The following is an 18,831-nucleotide window of genomic DNA, read 5'->3' on the forward strand; positions in this document are numbered from 1 at the left end:
TTTTTTTTTTTTTTTATTAATAATGATTTTTTATTATATTATGTTAGTCACCATACAGTACATCCCTGGTTTTCGATGTAAGGCTCGATGATTCATTAGTTGTGTATAACACCCAGAATTTTCTTCAAAAATTGATTTTTTTTTTAAAGAATCAGGTGAAACAGTTACCATAGTTGCACAACATTTTCAGTTACTCAAGGATTTATAATATTAGGGCCTGGACATGTCTCATTTCTCTTTTTGTTCTTTACTGGTCCAACCATGATGCCTAATCAAAGTTGGGCAATGCAGTTGAATACTCACAGATGACTTTCCCTATTTTCTCAATTCTAATATGAATGCGTTTTTCCTGTTTTATCATTTTTAAACTGAACTATCTATATTTAATTATTACAACGTTTCTCCCAAAGTATATTAATGAATCAATTGCTTCTTAAAATTGATAACATCTTAGAATAGGAGAAGAATGGAATCTGGAAAGACAAAAATTCTCTCATTCTTTCATACATCACTCTACCATCTCAAGATCCAGTTGAAATATTTCTCTTTCATAATCCGATAAAAATATTTATTGAGCCCTTTGCACCTGCCAGACACTGTGCTAGATTTGTTCTTGATTGGGAACTTTTTTTCCTTCATTTTAATCCAAATGCTTAGGTTTTTTGTTTTGTTTTTAAGGTGAAAAACCACTTCTCATAAGAGCTTTCCTTTCTCTCTCTCTCTCTTTCTTTCTTTGAACATTCTCCAGAATTGGCAGACACCAAATCATTCAATGCTAGATTTCCTTGACCTTGATTTTTGTCAGTCAGTCTGGGTTCTTTGATGACCCAGTCTCAATGGCTTTCTAAAACCCATGAAAAGCTCAGCCAGAAAGCCCTTACTCTGAAGTTGCAGTGATGTGGCTGCCTCTTAGTTTTTCTGACTGTTTCCTTGGATGTGCAGAAACTTTTAATCTTGATGAAGTCCCATAAATTCATTTTATCTTTTGTTTCTCTTGCCTTTGGGGATGTGTCATGAAAAAGGTTGCTTTGGCTGATGTCGTAGAGGTTGCTGCCTATGTTCTCCTCTAGAATTTTGATGGATTCCTGTCTCACATCGAGGTCTTTCATCCATTTGGAGTTTATTTTTGTGTATGGTGTGAGATAGTGGTCAAGTTTCATTCTTTTGCATGTAGCTGTGTCAGGACAATCTTCTAACCATAAAATCTCCTGATTGTAAGGGATTGTATATGTTCATTCCCCAGCATCCATGTGACATACTGTTATATCATCTTCCTGTCAAGTGGCCACGCGACCCATTTCAATTATGGTTTTATGCATTGCGTTTCAATTTTAAACAGATCTATTAAAAAGTGCTTACTTCTATTGAAGTAAAATATTTTTATTCTTTTATATACTCGTTTTATGAGTGTAATTTCCTCGAGTCTCTTTGGAGGTGTTAATAAGAAGTGTTTCTAAGTTCTCTTTGTTTACTGGGCTAACTCTTCTCTCAGAGGTGGGTTGCTTTGCTTTCTCTCCTTCATGCTACTTCGTGAGCCTGGCTTTCCCCTGCCCTGTGAATCTTGACCATTCTTTCATATTTATAAAGGTGATACTAGATGGCTCAGTATTAGAGGCAAGTGCACAGGATTCTGTGGTCTCTGTTCCACAAGCATACCTCTCCCCTGAACACCATGACTGTCTGCTTTCCGTGGGGAATAGATAAGCTTCTCTACAGAGGGTGTGCAGAGAATGAGGAGTGGAAGATGTAGTTACCAGTCACTTCTACCCAAAAAGAGTATGCTTTACAAAAATGGATTGGGTAGAATATTTTAATTATTCATTTAAATATTATAGTGGGCTTTCAATGATCACTAAGATCATTCAGCTTCTAAAAATTGTACTTTTCCTTATAGGGAGTCAATTTTTCTTTTTGTAATAATTCTTAGCCATGTGGATCTATGTTCTAATTTGAATGCTTGTTCTCTAGGCCCATGGCACAGCTTCCCTCCAGAGATTTATTTTCATGACTTCCTCTCATGTTTCTTGATTCCATGTCTTCTTTGGATTTCTTGGAGAACTTCCTTAAGTACTTCTCTCATAATCCGTAGATTGAAAAACCTTTAAGTCTTTGCATATATGAAAATGTCTGTATTTGGGGCGCCTGGGTGGTGCAGTCGTTAAGCGTCTGCCTTCGGCTCAGGGCGTGATCCTGGCGTTACGGGATCGAGCCCCACATCAGGCTCCTCCGCTGTGAGCCTGCTTCTTCCTCTCCCACTCCCCCTGCTTGTGTTCCCTCTCTCGCTGGCTGTCTCTCTCTGTCAAATAAATAAATAAAATCTTTAAAAAAAAAAAAGAAAATGTCTGTATTTGTAATCATACTTGAATGATAGTTTAGTTGGGTATAAAATACCAGGTTCAAAGTACACTCCCCTCAGAATCCCGAATGCGTTTTCAATTTCCTTCCTGCCATCTAGTGTTATGAATTAGAAGCTTGGAGATAATGTGATTATCTCTTTATTATTGCTTTATAGGTTAACCTGTTCTTTCTCTGAGAGCTTTTAGGATCTTATCTTGCTCCTTAGAATTCTGAAATATCATGAGAATGAGGCTAGGTGTGAGTCTTTTATCATTTACCTCAGTTATGTACCCTTTCAATGTGAAGATTCCCGCTGCTGGGTGTGGGAAATTTTCTTCTTTGTTTCGTTCTTTATTCTCTCCATTTTAAGGGTTCTTATCTTTTTTGAAATCACGTTAGTTAGATATTAGACCTCTTGCACTGGTCATCTGTATTTTTTAACTTTTCTCTCTTATCCTTTTCTTTTTGCTCTGGAGGTTTTTCCTTGACTTTTTTTTTTTCTTCTAGCTGTTCTATTGAATTTTTATATTTTGACAATTTAATTTCAGTTTCCACAAACTTTTACTGTTTTAGAGATTACTTGAGTCTCTTATTAGCCTGTTCTTATTTTTGGGATGCAGTATCTTTGGGTCTCTCTGAGATACTAACTGGAATTTAAAAATTATCTTCCGTTCCCTGAATGTTCTATGCTCTGCTCCTTGCTCCTCCCATAGTTGTTCTTTCTCCTCAATTCTGTTGGGAAGAGAGCCTCCCTTCTCCACTGTCTTTCCTGCTGTTTGTCTCGGCTGAGCGGTTGTTTGTTCCTATAATCTCATCTGCTTTCCACATTCCCAGAAATTTATCTAAACCTTTAAAACTTTAATTTGACAGTTGAAAAGCCAGTCTATCATTTGATAGAAATTTTAAGGGAGGAGGCCCAGTTCACCACCTTAAACTGCCTCTCTCATGTCTAAAGAGTATTTTAAAACAGTCTTTGATATTTATTTTGCAATAAAATGGCAGCCGATTAAAGTTGCTACCTAGAAATAGCTTCTGGTGTTTTGAATGAATCTCCAACAGAACAGGCCCATGACCTTGCTATGCTGTTACCCTGAAGAGGCCTAGGCTTCACTAAAAGCCAGAACAAGTCCTGCAGTCTAGGAGGCCTCCTAAGTTCTACACTTCCAGATAAGATTCTCAGGAATGACAGGGAGGATAAAATTCCCCCCGTCACCACCAACAGCGACCTTGTGCATTCTGGAAGGCTCTGGGCTCAGCCAGTGGACTCTATTGAGCTCTCCCGACATCTTTTTTTATTTCTCAGCCAGAGCCTAAATCTTAGCAAAAGAGCACAGTCTAGGAACAATGGTCATGATCTCTGTGTCTCGTCTGTCCCTGTGATCAGAGGGTTCTCAGACCTCATTCGAGGGTTTTTCCAAGAGGCCTCCCATTACAACCCACTGGGAAAGAGATAAAGGGAACCTTTTCTAAGGGGGTCTGGGGCCTTCTTGGCGAAATCCCCAGATGAGGAAACACAAATGCATTATAAGTACGATAGAGAAGTAAACTTCTTGTCATGGACTGTTAACAAGGGCTAACTCTGAGGGGTGCAATCATACACACTTTTTTCTACTTTATACATTCCTGTATTCACAGAATTTTAGTGGCAGATCTGTGTCATTTTTGTCATCATGAAGGAAATAAGGACTAGCCTGGCCCACGTCTCCCCCACAGTCTGCCCCCCACACCGCCACCATCCAGCTTTATTTCCCACTCCTTTCCAAAAGGACTAGTAGTCCGACTCACCACTGTCCCCCTGTGGGTCTCATGGTTGCTTTATATCATCTGCTCAGCAAGTATTGAACAAATCAGTGATGATGATGAAACTAGCGAATGAGTTTTCTATCTCTGTCCTTAGACTACGTCTTTCCAGACTTGACTGAGAAGGCGGGTCCAATAGAAGACACCAGCCAGGGTCAAGAGGTGCCAAGTCTGCCCTCCCCCTTGCCCAAGATGAACCTGGTGGAGCCACCCTGGCATATGGCTCCTGGAGAGGAGGAGGAGGAGGAAGAGGAGGAAGAGGAGGAGGAGGAGAGGGAGAAGGAGGAGGTGGAGAAGGAAGAGGAAGAGGAAGAAGAGGAGCTGCTGCCTGTGAACGGATCCCAAGAAGAAGCCCAAACTCAGGTCCACGGCTTTTCTCCCACCAGCAGCAGCCAGATGCCAGGGCCTGCCAAACACAGGCATGAAGAATCTGGGGACCAGGCCTCCTCAGATGTGGAGGTGGGGAGCAGCATGGAGCCCAGCCTGTCACCGCCTGCAGTCACCCCAAGTACAGTGACCCTGGGGGGTCAGGACTTCATCAGCCAGGAGGCAGGGGGCACAATGCTGCCAGCCGCAGGGCATGGGGTAGAGTTTGAGGCCCCTCGAGAGGCAAGCGAGGAGGCCACTGTGGGAGCAGTAGGGCTGGCTGGCAAGCAAGGGGAGCTGCCATCCTTGGCTTCATTCCCTCAAACAGAAGCTCCCAGTGGGGCTGAGAGCCCAGATGAAGACCCCCTTTACCCTGGAGCTTCAACCTCTTTCCCCCTGGCCCCCCGAGATGTGGAACTGACACCTTCCTCTGCTACCTTGGGGCAAGAAGACCTTAGCCAGCAGCCCCAGGAAGGACAGGCCGCTGAAGCCCAGTCCAGAATACCCTGGGATTCCACTCAGGTAAAATGAGGGCGCATGAAGGCCACCTGGCTGCACCTTTCTCTCAGAGGCCTGGTCATCCCCTGGCTGCACAGTGGGGATGGGAGGGTCTGCCAGGATGAGGTGGGAGGCCCCTGTATAGCAGGGAGAACCCCAGCAGAACTTTTGGGATGCACGCCTCATAGCCCCGCATGGCTGTTCTCAGCACACTTACACGCAAAGCTCTTGGAAGAGCTCGGCTTCCCTAGCCTAGCCTTGTTCAGTGCTACCGCTGCCGCCCAAGGCCTTCCCACTGCCTGACCTGTGCCCCCCACCCCCATCTCCATACCCACCCTGTACGCGCAGTCACCCTCTGCTCGCCCAGGCCAGTGCTCACACCTGGGAAGGGACAGTAGGAAAGGGAGTCCCAGGTTGCCAGCCTGTGCATCTGGCCTTCGGGCCTGTTTTCATTTGGCCTATGGAACATGAAACCCCTGCAGGGTGGCCACTGAAGGCCTGTAGCTGGGGCAAGTCCTGTCAGGCCCCTCCTCTCACTGAAGACATTTCTTTGTGTGGTCCCTGGAGACATCTGGGTTTGTAAGCCTGGGGCTGGAGCCGGGGCATGCCACCCTGCAGAGGCTGTCAGCTCCCACCTCGCTGTCACGAACCTGCACCAGGCCTTCCCCTTCCGGCTTCTCAAAGGGTTTCCATCTGTGCTCTCTTGGATGCCTTTCCTTGTGCCTTTGTAACTGTCGCCCTTCTTTTTGTTTCGCCGTCCAGGTGATCTGCAAAGACTGGAGCAATCTGGCCGGGAAGAACTACATCATTCTGAACATGACGGAGAACATAGACTGTGTGAGTGCCGAGCTAGGCGGGGACCCCAGGGAAGGATGGGGGGGCCCTCCGAGTGTGGGCAGAGGGCGTGCGCAGGGCACCGGGAGGGGCTTAGCCTAACCCAGAGGAGGAGCCAGCCCCCACCCACGTCTAAAAGAGGACTGCCTTCATACGTTTAATATCCTAAGGGCTCTGTGTTCCTTGCCGTACTTAACTTCAAGGAATAGTTTTGTTCACGTGTGCAATGTCTTATCTCCTGGAGGGTACTGAAACAGTCTTTTAAAAGTTGCTTTCCTTATTTGTTAGTTTGGGCCTTAGTTTTCTCGCATGACTTTGCTCCTCAGACGTCTGGGGGGTTGGTTCAGAGTTACTTAAGGAGGGCCATCCAAAAGCTGGTTGAAGCTTTGAGCTTGGAGTGGGGTTTGTTAACTGTGGCTTCTCAGGAGGATGGACTGGCTGGGCCATTTGACAGTTTTTAATGTCACCATTTTTAGGTCCTTCCTCTTGGGCGACTAGATTCTTTGAAAAAGGAACGTTTGTCCTACTGGGAGCATAAAGGGCTAGTCGCCAGTGTTCTGGAAGCCACGGTGGGGAGAGGGCTGGGCGCCTCAGTGTTAGGGCAGGCATGCATGGATAAATTCATCTACTCCCTCTTTGAGCGTGAGCCCCTCCCACAGTTGTGCCCCTTGTCCTCTGGGTCAGAGGGCCTCTATTTTACCCTCTTTGCCGAATCAATTTCCAGTCTTCTGCCAGGGGGCGGGGACATTTGTCCGCTCTGCAGTGCTAGGGAGAGGAATTAGGGATCCAGCTGCTTCTTAAACAGCCTTTCAAACAGTTTTCCTATTTTTAGAACCATTTTCATCCTCCCTTCCAAAGGTAACCAGTGCTGCTTATTCGAGAGCGTTTTAGTTGGGAGTTTAACAGTGTAAGTGTGATTGCTTCTCAGCTTGTCCCATTCTGGCTTAGGATTCAGTTCTTTGGGGCTTGCTGGATCAGGAAATCCTAACTCATCCATATGCCTCCAGTCCCCAGACTTTTTTGCTCTTATTTCCTCTTCCACTTTGTTTTGTTTTTGTCTTTGTAGTTTTAGACCTTGAAAAAATTCTTTAGTCTCGTTTAGTGGGTTTAGGGAAAAGTGAAAGTACGTGCTTGTGTTTAATTCAAAAGTGACCCAGGAGGTTGTTTTTTTTTCCCATTATAAATAATAAACATGTGGATTTTTTTTAACGTGATTGATACATTTTAATCTGTTTCAGTGATTATTTATTCCTATTGATGCTTACATGCCCCATCTCTGGCCAGTGAGAACCCTTTTGAATTGGCTTCTAAGTCTTTTTGACCGACCTATTAGTGTTTGATATTTTCCTCGCTTTCTGGAGTAATAAGGTGTTCTGGGCTTATCTTGTACTTTCCCTCCCCCAGACATGGAATCAACATTTCTCCAAGCCCTCATTTCTTTCATTGGGAAATGGTACTTAGAGACCACAGTATGAGTCCTTGAGACCCTTAGATTTTGTGTGTGCGTATTTGAACGATAAAGTCTAAAGATAATGCCTGTCCTCTTTCCAAACAACACACACATACATAAAAATGCTTTCATTCTGCTTTCCCTGTTTTTGTCGTGTTAGTTTTTCTCATTTACTATTTGATTTCCACCTCCTTAGTCATTATTTTTTTATGATGGATTTTTTTATCATGCTAAAAAACTAACAAAAATTGATCATCCTAACCATTTTTAAGGTACCATAGTGGTGTTAAGTATGTTAACATTGTTATGAAACAGATTTCCAGAACTTTTCATCTTGCAAAAATACATTCTGTCCCCATTAATCACTCTCCCAGACCCCTGACAACCACCATCCTACTCTCTGTCTCTAGGAATTTGGCTACTAAGTATGTCTTATCAGTGGAATCATACAACATTTGTTCTTCTGTGACTGCCTTATTTCATTTAGTAGAATGTTCCCAAGGTCCATCCACGTTGTAGTGTGTGTCAGAATTTCCTCCTTTTTAAACTCTGAATAATATCCCGTGGTATGTATAGACCACATTTTGTGTATCTGTTTGTCCGTCAATGGATATTCCGGTAGCTTCCCCATCTTGGCTATTGTCAATAATGCTGCTATGAATGTGAGCCTACTCATACCTCTTTGAGACCCCGTTTCAATTATTTTGGGTATATACACCCAGAAGTAGAGTTGCTGGATCATATGGTACTCTATTTTTGAATTTTTAAGAAATCTCTGTACTGTTTTCCACAGTGACTACAGCATTTCACATTCCTACCAGCAGCAGACAAAGGTTCCAATTTCTCCACATCGTCACCAACGCTTGTTTTCTATTTTTTGGGGTGTGTGTATGTGTTTTGTTTTGTTTTTTAAAGGTTTTATTTATTTGAGTGAGAGAGAGAGAGAGATGGGCAAGGGTGGGGGAGAGGGAGAAGCAGGCTCCCCACTGAGCAGGGAGCCTGACGTGGGGCTCGATCCCAGGACCCTGGGACCATGACCTGAGCCGAAGGCAGATGCTTAACCAACTGAGCCACCAGGCGCCCCTGTTTTCTGTTTTTTTGACTAGTGGCCATCCTAAGGGGTACGAGGTGGAACCTTATTATGGGTTTAATTTTCATTTCTCTGATGATTAGTGATGTTGAGCATTAGTCATTATTATTAATGGTCAGTGCTTATTTTGCTTTATCAGTATATTGGCTTCTTTGCTTACATGCCTTTTCACATCCCCATTCCTTTCTTGTGAATTTAATTGCCTTCTTCCTGAAATACACCCTTTAGCAGCTCTTTCTGCAAGGATATATCTGTATCAGCCCTTATTGGTGTAAAGAACATCTAATTTTCTCATGGTTTTTTTTTTTTTTGTAGCTTTTTATTTTGATGTAATTTCAGAAGACTGGTACAAAGAAATCCTGTGTATCTTTCAGCCAGATTCACCAGCTCTTAGCATTTTTCCAAACCATCTGAGAGTAAGTTGAGACACATTTGAGATATAGTTAGGTTTATTTGTTTCTGTTTGTATTCAGTTTGGGATTTTTCCCCCTTATCCTTGTGGATTTAGTTGTATTTTTGAGCATGTAAAACATTAACGTGGTTCTATACATCTAAATGACACAAAAATGTATGCTTAGAGAAACACCCCTCTCTCCCCCATCACCTCTTGCCCTCCATTCCCATCCACTCCGTCTAGGTAACTAATCTCATTAGTTTCTGGTTATCCTTCCTGGGTTTCTTTTTATAGAAATAAGCAGATGGACGTATGATTTCTTCCATTCTTTCTTGCAAGAAAGGTAGCACGCTATATTTATATTAGTTTGCTAGTGTCATAACAAAGTGCCACACTGGGTGGCTTAAACACATAAATTTATTCCCTCACTGTTTTGAAGATCAAGGTGTCAGGAGGATTGGTTTCTCCTGGAGCTGCTCTCCTGGGTTTGCAGATGGCCATCTTTCCTCTGTGTTTTCACATCGCTGTCCTCTGTATGTGACTGTGTCCTTAATCTCCTCCTCTTGTAAGGACACCATCAGATTGGATAGGGCCGCCCTCATGACCTCATTTTAACGTAATCATCTCTTGAAAGACCCTGTTTCCAAATACAGTTACAGTCTGAGGTACTGGGGGTTAGACTTCAATATATGGGTTATTGGGGGGGGGACACAACTCAGTCCATAATGTTATTCTTTTGTATTTTGTTTTTCTCGCTTAACAATATATGCTGGAAGTCACTTTATGTTAATTCATGGACATTATTCTCAATCGTTTTATTTTTACAACTGAATGACACTCCATCATGTGTATGTATTATAGATTATTCAATGAATTTCCTTTACGTGGGCATTTGGGTGGTTTCTAGTATTCTGCAGTTACTTGCAAGGCTGCATCAAATAACCTTGTGAGCTTGTATTTCTGTGCTGTAGGATGTATCTTCAGAGTGAATTCCTAGAAGTGGGATTGCATATGCAGTTTGTTAGACATTACCAATTTCCCATTTCTCTCTCATTCTCATTAGAAGTATATTGGGCCTTCTTTTTCTTTTTTTTTTTTTTTAAAGATTTTATTTATTTATTTGACAGAGATAGAGACAGCCAGCGAGAGAGGGAACACAAGCAGGGGGAGTGGGAGAGGAGGAAGCAGGCTCATAGCAGAGGAGTCTGATGTGGGGCTCGATCCCATAACGCCGGGATCACGCCCTGAGCCGAAGGCAGACGCCCAACCACTGTGCCACCCAGGCGCCCCTGGGCCTTATTTTTCTATCTATGATGTCTCTTAACACTTTTATGCTTTCTCTTTTAAAGATTTTTCCGACGAGGGGCGCCTGGGAGGCTCAGTCAGTTGAGCATCCAGCGCTTGGTTTCGGCTCTTTGGAGTCCTGGGATTGAGCCCCACGTGAGGCTCCACACTCAGTGGGGAGTCTGCTTGAGGATTCTCTCTCTCCCTCTCCCTCTGCCCCTTCCCCTGCTCACGCTTTCTCTCTCTCTCTCCAAAATATCAATCAGTCAATCTCTCTGATGCATTCTGAGTGATTTCCTAGCTTTATCTTCCAAATTAATAACTCTCTTCAGCAGTGTCTAATCTTCTGTTTGATCCATCCATTGAATCTTTAATATATGTAACTATTTTATATTTTTAGAATTTCTCCTTGGTTCCAAATCCCTCCCTTTGTTCTTCATTTTGTTACATTCTTTCATTATGGTTTCTATTTCTTCCTTTTCTGAATTATTTTAAGTATATTGATTTAATGATCTCTTTCCTTTTGTTTTAGTAACCCGACATCCTGGGGTGTCAGTTCTCCTGTTTGTGGCTTTGTACCTTGTTCCCTTGTATGGGTCATTATTCATTACTGTGATCTCCTCTTCAACCCCAGGCTGTAAAAGAGTTCCAACAGCATGTTTTCGGGGAAACTTTGGGAGTTCCAGGAGTCCTGGGTCAGCTTTCCTCTTAATTTCTTGGCTTGGATTTTTATAACACAAGAGATGGCACATTTGGACTCCAAACCCACGTGGAGCACAAGCCTGGGTTTTTAAGTGATCTTGGATAGCTTTTTCTCCTACCCATGGACCTGGGCAGATGGCAGAGCCCGTTACAGCCCCTCCAGGTGAACAGGAATGTTCGCGAGTCCCCATTTCACCGAAGGGCTGCTTTTTGGGGCTTCAGGCTCCATCCTGGTGCTCTGCTCTAGTTCTTCATCTCACATGGGCCAAGAGTAAGTAAGCACTTAGTCAAGTCTCCAGCTCCTGTGTTCCATTTCTGGGCTGTGGACCCCCCTGAATTGCTGCAGCTTTAGCACCTACTCACTCTTCTGGCTCTGAGTTCCCTCTGTTTCTGCCTATATTTTCCTCCCCAGTGTTTCTCTGTGTTTGTAGCAGGGTGGAGGAGCAGGACCTTCGTCAGCTCTATCTGCTCTGTTGCCACAAGTCAAAATGATGGGCTGGGTCATGTGTCCCTTCCCGTTTGCCATAAGGACCATACCAGACACTTGGAGGAGTTGCACGTAACTTCAGGGCATGGAAATGGGTGCTCAGACAGTAGCAGGAGAGCCGGAGCGCTGACTGTGGGAGAAACGGTGTGATGTGAGAGAAGTACCATCCACCCCGGAGTCAGCAGGGAAGATAGCACTGCACTTAAGAAAAGTTCTAATGACTTCCAGGATACATGTAGAAAAGCGTGCAGCTTGATGGATCAGCACAAAGGACCACACCTACGACATCAGCCCCCACATCAAGACCAGAATAGGACCAGCACCGCCAAAAGCCTTTCTCATTCTCATTTCCAGACACCGTTCCCTCAAGGGAAACCGATTTGCAACCCCATACGTTGATTTTGCACGCTTTTGAACTTTATACGAAGAGCCACTCAGTAGGCAGTACTTAGTGTCCGGCTGTTTGCCCTCAAAGTTCTGTTTCTGAGATTCATCTCGATGGCTGCATGTAGTGAAGCTTGTCCACGGTGCTTCTGTCTGGTGTTCCGGTCTGTGTCCGTGCTCATGTTGCTGGGCCTTTGAGTAGTTCCCCGCTTCAGGCTATGGGCATATGCTATGTGGATGTTCTTGGACACGCATGTTGGTGGGCATATGGACACCGTTCTCAGGGGTGGCATTGCGGGGGCACGGCCTCTGCATCTATTCACCTTGAATGGACGCTGTCCGACAGCTTCCAGAGTGTTTGTACCAAGTTCTCCTGCCTCCAGCAGTGCGTGATGTGTCTGGTTCTCCTATGTTTCTGTCAACCCTTCCCATTGTCTTTTTCATTTTAACTCGTTTTCAAGGTGTATGGTGTAGTGGTATCACTTTGTGGTTTTAGTTTGCATTTTCCTGATGATTCATGAAGTTGCGCACCTTTTTGTATGTGTTTTGACTGATTGGATCCGATTGGGTTATCTTGACTTTTTTATTGATTTCTATGAATTATTTCTATATCCTGGATATGAGACGTCCGTTCAGTGTATGTGCATGTGTGTGTGTCCGTGTATATCTCGTAAGTATCTGCTGCTACTCTCTGGGTTGCCTTTTTCCTCTCTTAATGGTACTTTCTGATGAATGGAAGTTCTCAATTTTTAAAAAATTGATCATAAAATAGTCCAGCTTACCACTTTTTTCCTTCTTGGTTAGTGTTTTTGGGTCCATTTTAGAAATCTTTACCTGCTTGGAGTTCATGAAGATAGCTTTCTTTTTTTTTTTTTTTCCTTTATGGATTTATTTATTTTAGAGAAAGACAGAGAAAGAGAGAGAGACAGAACACACACAGGGAAGAGAGGCAGAGGGAGAGGGAAAGAGAAACTCGAGCAGACTCTGTGCTGAGCACGGAGCCCAATGTGGGGCTGGATCTCACGACCCCGAGATCATGACCTGAGTGGAAGCCAAGAGTTGGACACTCATCCGAGTGCACCACCCAGGCGCCCCTGAAGACAGCTTTCCATGCTTGCTTCTAAAAGCTTCAGATCCAGCCATCACCTGGAATTGATGGCAGCGTGCGTTTTTTTCTTTTATACTGGGACATCCACTTGTCTGGCACCTGTGACTGAATAAGTACTTCTCTTTTAATCCTCACATTAAGTGCACAGTGTTAGGACCAAAGCCCACATTTTCAGAGGGGGAAACTGAGGCTCAGAGAGATGCAGTTATTGTGCTAAAGGTCACAGAGCTGATGAATGGCAGAACTGGGATTTGAACCCAGATTTATCTGATTCCACGTCAGGGCTTTCTCCCCAGGCCACTGACACTCAGTTCCTATCTACAGAATAAATGGTGTGAAATACATAGTCATCAGACGCTGCCAGAATGGACATTGTGGGTCTGTGGGCTTAAGCCAGGCAGACATCTTGACCCAGAAGATGTGGGGTCTGCACACATGGGGGATCATAGGCCTGTGGCATGGGGGGAGGTATTGCCTGTGGCAGGAGCGTGTTTTTCTTGTAAGCAGGGAGGCCGCTGCTCAGGCAGAGGCAGGTGTGTACCACCCCCCCCCCCGCCCCGCACACATGCACACACGTGCACACGAAGACTGTAAGAACTATTTCGGGAATAGGGCTTTCCTAGCTGCACGTGGCTATCTCCAGGTACCAGCTTTTTCCCAGATTCTGAAGCGAGCTGGCTTTCTGTCCAGCCAGTGAGTGCCAAGGCTCAAGCTTGCACCTAGCCCTTGCCATGGTAACAAGGAACTTGAGTCCCCTTGGTGGCCTTTAGGTTGGGATGGTGACTAGGAAGCCTCGCCAGCTTGGGCTCTACCAGAAAGGAGATGGGAATGTCAGGAGCCCACATGTCTGATGAGATGCTAGGGCCTTGCAGGCAGCCCCGGCTCAAAGCTCTAAGGCAGGGCACTCGAGAGAAAGCTCAACAGCTGGGACAGGTGCGTTGCTAGAAGATCTGGAGGCCAGGAACAGGGGTCAGTGATTTCCTGGTTACAGAAGGGAGAAGGCTGCTGGAGACGAGCCTGGGGATGGGAGCAGCCACAGAGCCAGTGGAGGGTCTCTTCCCCGATGGAGCTAAGTTGGTGGCCTGCCTGGGTTTCTGCCACCCCCTGAGTCCCTGGCCGGTACCTGCCTCTTGTTCTTGGTTTTTTAAATTACATAATCATATATACACAAGGTCAGGAAAATCTAAACAGTACAAGAGAGTGTCAGATGAGAACCAAATCTGCTTATATCCTGCCTCCTGCCCTGGCCCTGCTTCCCGGAGTTACCGTTTTAACCATATCTGTTTTACTTCCTCTGGTCACCATTGCCACCATGAGTACTCAGATAGCTTTCTTGACTCCCCAACTCAGGGCTGACGGGCAAGAGGTGTGCGTGTTCCTGCTCCCCACCTCCCCTCCTGGGTTTGGTGTGCATCTTTGGTCTGCTGCACGCCCCCAGTATCTTCATCCCTTGCACCGCACACTTGAATACTCAGGCCCGACCAGCAGGCTTCCGTAGGCCTTCACACGCTACACACCCACTTCCCAGACTCGTTGCCTGCGAGTGTATCTGTCCCTAAGCTCAGTGGTGAGTATCCCCGGGCAGGAAGGGTGCCCCACACCCTCCTCACATGAGAGGCCCGGGCAGGAAGGAGCCCCTGGATGCCCAGTAGACGTGTGTCTTGGTGTTGCCAAGTTCTGCCCACAGGCCAAGCTCAGAGTCTCTCAATGGTCTCCAGAGCTACAAGAGCAGCCCCTCTGGAACAGCCCGATGGCCTTTCCCAGTGTTTGGCCCCTGGGAGGTTGGAGGTTGGAGCAGGGGCTAGACCTGGAGGCAGGGGGTCAGTAGAGCCCTCTCCCTCACTGGGCTTGGGGGCTTTCTTTCCGTCCTTGTAGGAGGTGTTCCGGCAGCACCGCGGGCTGCAGCTTCTGGCCCTGGTGGAGGAGGTGCTGCCCCGCCATGGCAGTGGCCGCCACGGGGACTGGCACATCTCCCTGAGCAAGCCCAGCGAGAAGGAACAGCACCTTCTAATGACCTTGGTGGGCGAGCAGGGTGAGCGGGGGCAGCACAGGGAAGGGAGGGCCCAGGGAGGCAGCGTTAAACCAGCACCGTTTCCTGAGGGCCACAGGAGGTCTGCAGAACCGCAGGAAAGCGCGCAGACAGGGCTTTGACCTTGGACCTCTGGGGTAGCAGGATGAGGTAGTGGTTGGGCCCCTAGTGTAGGGTTCAACTGGAGTTGAACTGGAGTTCTGGAGAAGAGGAGGAGGGTGTAAACGTCAGGACCAGGAGGGGAAGAGGTGTGGTTTCAGCATCGAGGAGACAATGGGCACCACACACTGAGTGGTGGGCTGTGGATGGGGGGGCATGTTCAGAACACAGCAGTGTGGGGCTGTGGGAGTGACCGCCTGGTGTCCCAGCTGTCACGTGGCGGGCATTCACTCAATCCTTTGCAATGAGGCAGCCGGCGGAAAGCAAGCATAGGAGAGAGGGGGAACACACACACCATGGGGTCTGCGTGTGGTCAGGAGCTGGGAAGCAAGCCTCTGGAAGCTCAGGTCAGAGGCTGTCCCAGGGAGCAGGGGGCGCTCCAGTGGCCAAGGCTGTGCTGATGATGGTGTCTCCCCCAGGGGTGGTGCCCACTCAAGATGTCCTTTCCATGCTGGGTGACATCCGAAGGAATCTGGTGGAGGTAAGAAGGCAAGGGACCTACTCCCCCTCCCATTCCTTACAGCTCTGGGAGCAGGGCTGCCTTCCCTGAGGGTAAGAGAGAGCTGGCATGGTTGTGCAAAGGAGCAGAAGTCAGATTCTTGCTCTGCACAGCTCCTCCTTTCAGGCCTTCTAAGACACAGCTCCCGTGGGGGAGAGAGCACAAATGCGAAGGAATGTGTGTGCACCACCGCACAGTTCACGAAAGGGCCCGGAGGGGGTGGTGGTCAGGACAGGACTCAGAGGGAAGGGAACCTCCGAGGGGGATCTGGACTGGTAAGTGGGAGGTAGGAATTGCCCTAGGAATTGGGCAGAGGCCTGGTGGGGTGGGAGAGCGTGATGCAGTTTCAGAAACCACAAGAGAAAGCATGACAGGCACGGGTGTGCTTCGGAAGCCATCAACCAGACACCGTCTGGTGGGAGAGGGTGCAGGCTCAGGAGACGGCCCTGCCCTCTTGAGGGGCACCCCTGACCCAGTGCAGCTGGCCAGCTGCATGGTCAGTCCTGGAGACATGGGCTGAAGAGCAGGCTGGCCAACCTGTCCTCCTGCACCACCAGCCACCCCTGTGTAGGGCTGAGCAGAGCCGGGGCCTATGGGAGGGGCAGGCCCCCCCTTGGTCCTCCTGCTCCTTGTTCTACTTTCTCTGCAGGGGAGGACCTTGGGTTCCTCACTTCCTTTCTTCAGGACAGCCACCATGCCAGCTCCTCACTGGGAAACCCAGTGATCTGGCATCAGTCCTCTCCCTTCTCCAAGGCTCTGCAGTATTTCACAGCTGGGAAGGACGGGCTGTGCATGACCGTGTGCCCCACCTCCTTATCTATCATATGCAAGGCGGAAAGGTGGTTGTGCTGGTTTTTTTGATAAGCACATCACATGCTTACTAAGTGCCAGACTGCGCTGGGTTCTCTCACTCAGCCCTCAGCACCAGCCCAGGCCTCGTGAGGATTAAATAAGGTACCCCATTGAGTACCACTGGTGCCCTATTTAAGAGGAGAGCTGTAGCCCGGAGAAGGGAAGTGACTCGCCCGAGAATGCATAGCCAGGGAGCAACAGAGCCAGGTTTGGACCAGGCCTGAATGATTGAAGAGCCCAGGCCTTTAAGCACAATGCTGGCCTTACTACCTGGATGGTTACCAAGGGCCTTTCCAGTTGTGAAATTCTGGGTTTGTGAATACGGGTCGGGGGGGTGGACAGGTGGAACCTTGGGCTGGCCTTCATCTCTTTTATCCCCACAGAAAGTTCCTGCCTCTCCCGCCCCCTGGGTGTTCTAGCTTTGCTAGACACTATTCAGACTGACCTGGTCTGGCAAATTTAGCAATTTCATTGGCGGGTGAACCTAGCAAGAGAACTGATCTTTGATAACTAAGAAGTCAATAGAGAAAAGTACTGGAAGTAGGATGTTCATAGACACCCAGGAAGAGACGAAACCCGGCCTCAAATAGGGGACTTCAAGGCAGAAAAGGAGGCTCCCAGATCTCTGCACTGGGAGCTAGTGGACAGCACGCTCACCCTGGCACCTGTCATCCGATGAGGATAGCATCTCCCCTTCCCTGCCCTCTGCTTGAGATGCTGATTTGTGGAGAGAATACCTGCCTGGCCCAGTATGGGCACAGCAGTCTCTAGGCCTGAGACCTGCCCACCCAAGACAACTTGCAGTGTGGCAGGGGTACCGGCCAGCCAAATGCCATTGGTGACTACCCACCCTTAGTGGGAAAAGGGAGGAAGCTGGGAGGCTGGTGGTGGCCCAGGATGTGGGCTGTCCCCAGCATCCCAAACTGCACTGTCTGTAGCCCATAATGGTCAGAATGATGCCAGAACACCTGCACACCCAAGGTGGAGGCTGGGTTTCAGGGACCTGAATCAGGGCAGCCAGACTTCTGCCCCAGCAGGGACCAGGTCAGGGCAGAGCAACAGTGGGGATGTGAGGGGAGATTGGGAATGGAGGCATGGGATCGAGAGGCTTGGGGCTGCCCTCAGGTGAATGGATGTAGATTGGGCAGAGACAGGGATAGAGCCCCAGATGAGCACAGGTCCAGGCCTCTAAGAGAGCAGAGTCGGGAGTATGCCAGCTCTTCTCAAAGCCTGTCCCCTGTCCCCGAGCCCCAACCCCACAGCCCCCTGGGGAGCCCTGACACCCAGGACCTCAGCTGAGGAAACTGGCCCCTCCCACCCCCAGATTGGCATCCAGAACTACTCCACTACAAGCAGCTGCCAGGCACGGGCCAGCCAGGTACGCAGTGACTATGGGACGCTCTTTGTGGTGCTGGTGGTCATCGGTGCCATCTGTGTCATCATCATCGTGCTGGGCCTGCTTTATAACTGCTGGCAGCGCCGGCTGCCCAAGCTCAAACACGTGGTGAGCATGGGGCACGTCCCCAGGAGGGCTTGGGCTGGGGGTGGTGCCTGTGGAGGAGAGAGTACCCAGCAGGTTCAGTTATCTGAGACGCAACTGTCCTCACTGCAGGTGGGGTGGCAGTCTTTGCCCTGGGATGGGGGTGTGCGCCTGAAGCTGCCTGTCCAGAGCCTAGCCCCCAGTTTGTCTCTCCGGTCTGCAGGGTGCCAGCCCCGTCATGGGTGCTAGAGGTGCAGCGGGGTTCTGCGGGGAGAGATCAGATGTCAGGGAGGCCACCGGTTGTTTAGTGCAGAGGATCACCAGGAGTTTAGTTGTGGGAACAGAACAGAAGGGAATGGGCAGCTGTCGAGGGTCCGCTGGGGGTTCTCAGTGTAGGGTTTCACAGACCAGGGACGGAACAGTGAATGGTTCCAGGCCGCGGGCCCGGCGCTGTTCGGGTGGGTGGGGGCTTGGGCCGGGGCGCTCTTCCAGCGGCCCTCTCCCACCGCCCAGTCACATGGCGAGGAGCTGCGCTTCGTAGAGAACGGCTGCCACGACAACCCCACGCTGGACGTGGCCAGCGACAGCCAGTCGGAGATGCAGGAGAAGCAGCCCAGCCTGAACGGCGGCGGGGCCGTCAACGGCCCGGGGGGCTGGAGCGCGCTCATGGGGGGCAAGCGGGACCCCGAGGACTCGGACGTGTTCGAGGAGGACACGCACCTGTGAGGGCGCCCGCCCGCCGGTAGCTCTGGCCCGCTGTGACCCCACGGCCGTGCCCTCGCCCCGTTGGGGCAGCGCACGGACGAGCCGGGCGGACCCGGAGCGGACAGCCGCGCCTCCCCTCCCCTCCCGGCCGCTCTCCCGCAGCCCGGCCCTCGGTGCGGGGTCCTCCCGCTTCCCACCGACTCACGGAACAGTCTCGGCACAACCCTCCCCATTCCCACCTGACGCCCCGAGGGGCCGGTCCCGGAACGGCCCCGCTTCCCCGGCCGCGCCCCGGGACCCCCATTAAAGCCGCCCGGAGACCACGCCGGGCCCAGCCGGTTTGCCTGCCGGACTCGTTCTTGCTCCGGGGCGG

General features: G+C 48.8%; 1 protein-coding gene across 1 annotated transcript in view; it reads left to right on the top strand.

Annotated features, from left to right (window-relative positions):
• PODXL2 (podocalyxin like 2) overlaps positions 1-18,796 on the top strand; it is a 36,043-nt gene extending 17,247 nt beyond the window's left edge. Inside the window, exons 3-8 of the mRNA XM_040628123.1 lie at positions 4,235-5,025; positions 5,764-5,838; positions 14,610-14,766; positions 15,342-15,403; positions 17,598-17,777; positions 18,267-18,796. Coding sequence (XP_040484057.1) covers positions 4,235-5,025; positions 5,764-5,838; positions 14,610-14,766; positions 15,342-15,403; positions 17,598-17,777; positions 18,267-18,479 — 1,478 coding nt within the window. The 3' untranslated portion in view covers positions 18,480-18,796. The remainder of the gene's footprint in view (positions 1-4,234; positions 5,026-5,763; positions 5,839-14,609; positions 14,767-15,341; positions 15,404-17,597; positions 17,778-18,266) is intronic.
• Positions 18,797-18,831: the final 35 nt, after the last annotated feature.

This window comes from Ursus maritimus, unplaced genomic scaffold (assembly GCF_017311325.1).
Source record: "Ursus maritimus isolate PB19 unplaced genomic scaffold, ASM1731132v1 scaffold_14, whole genome shotgun sequence".
Classification (NCBI taxonomy): Eukaryota; Metazoa; Chordata; class Mammalia; order Carnivora; family Ursidae; genus Ursus; species Ursus maritimus.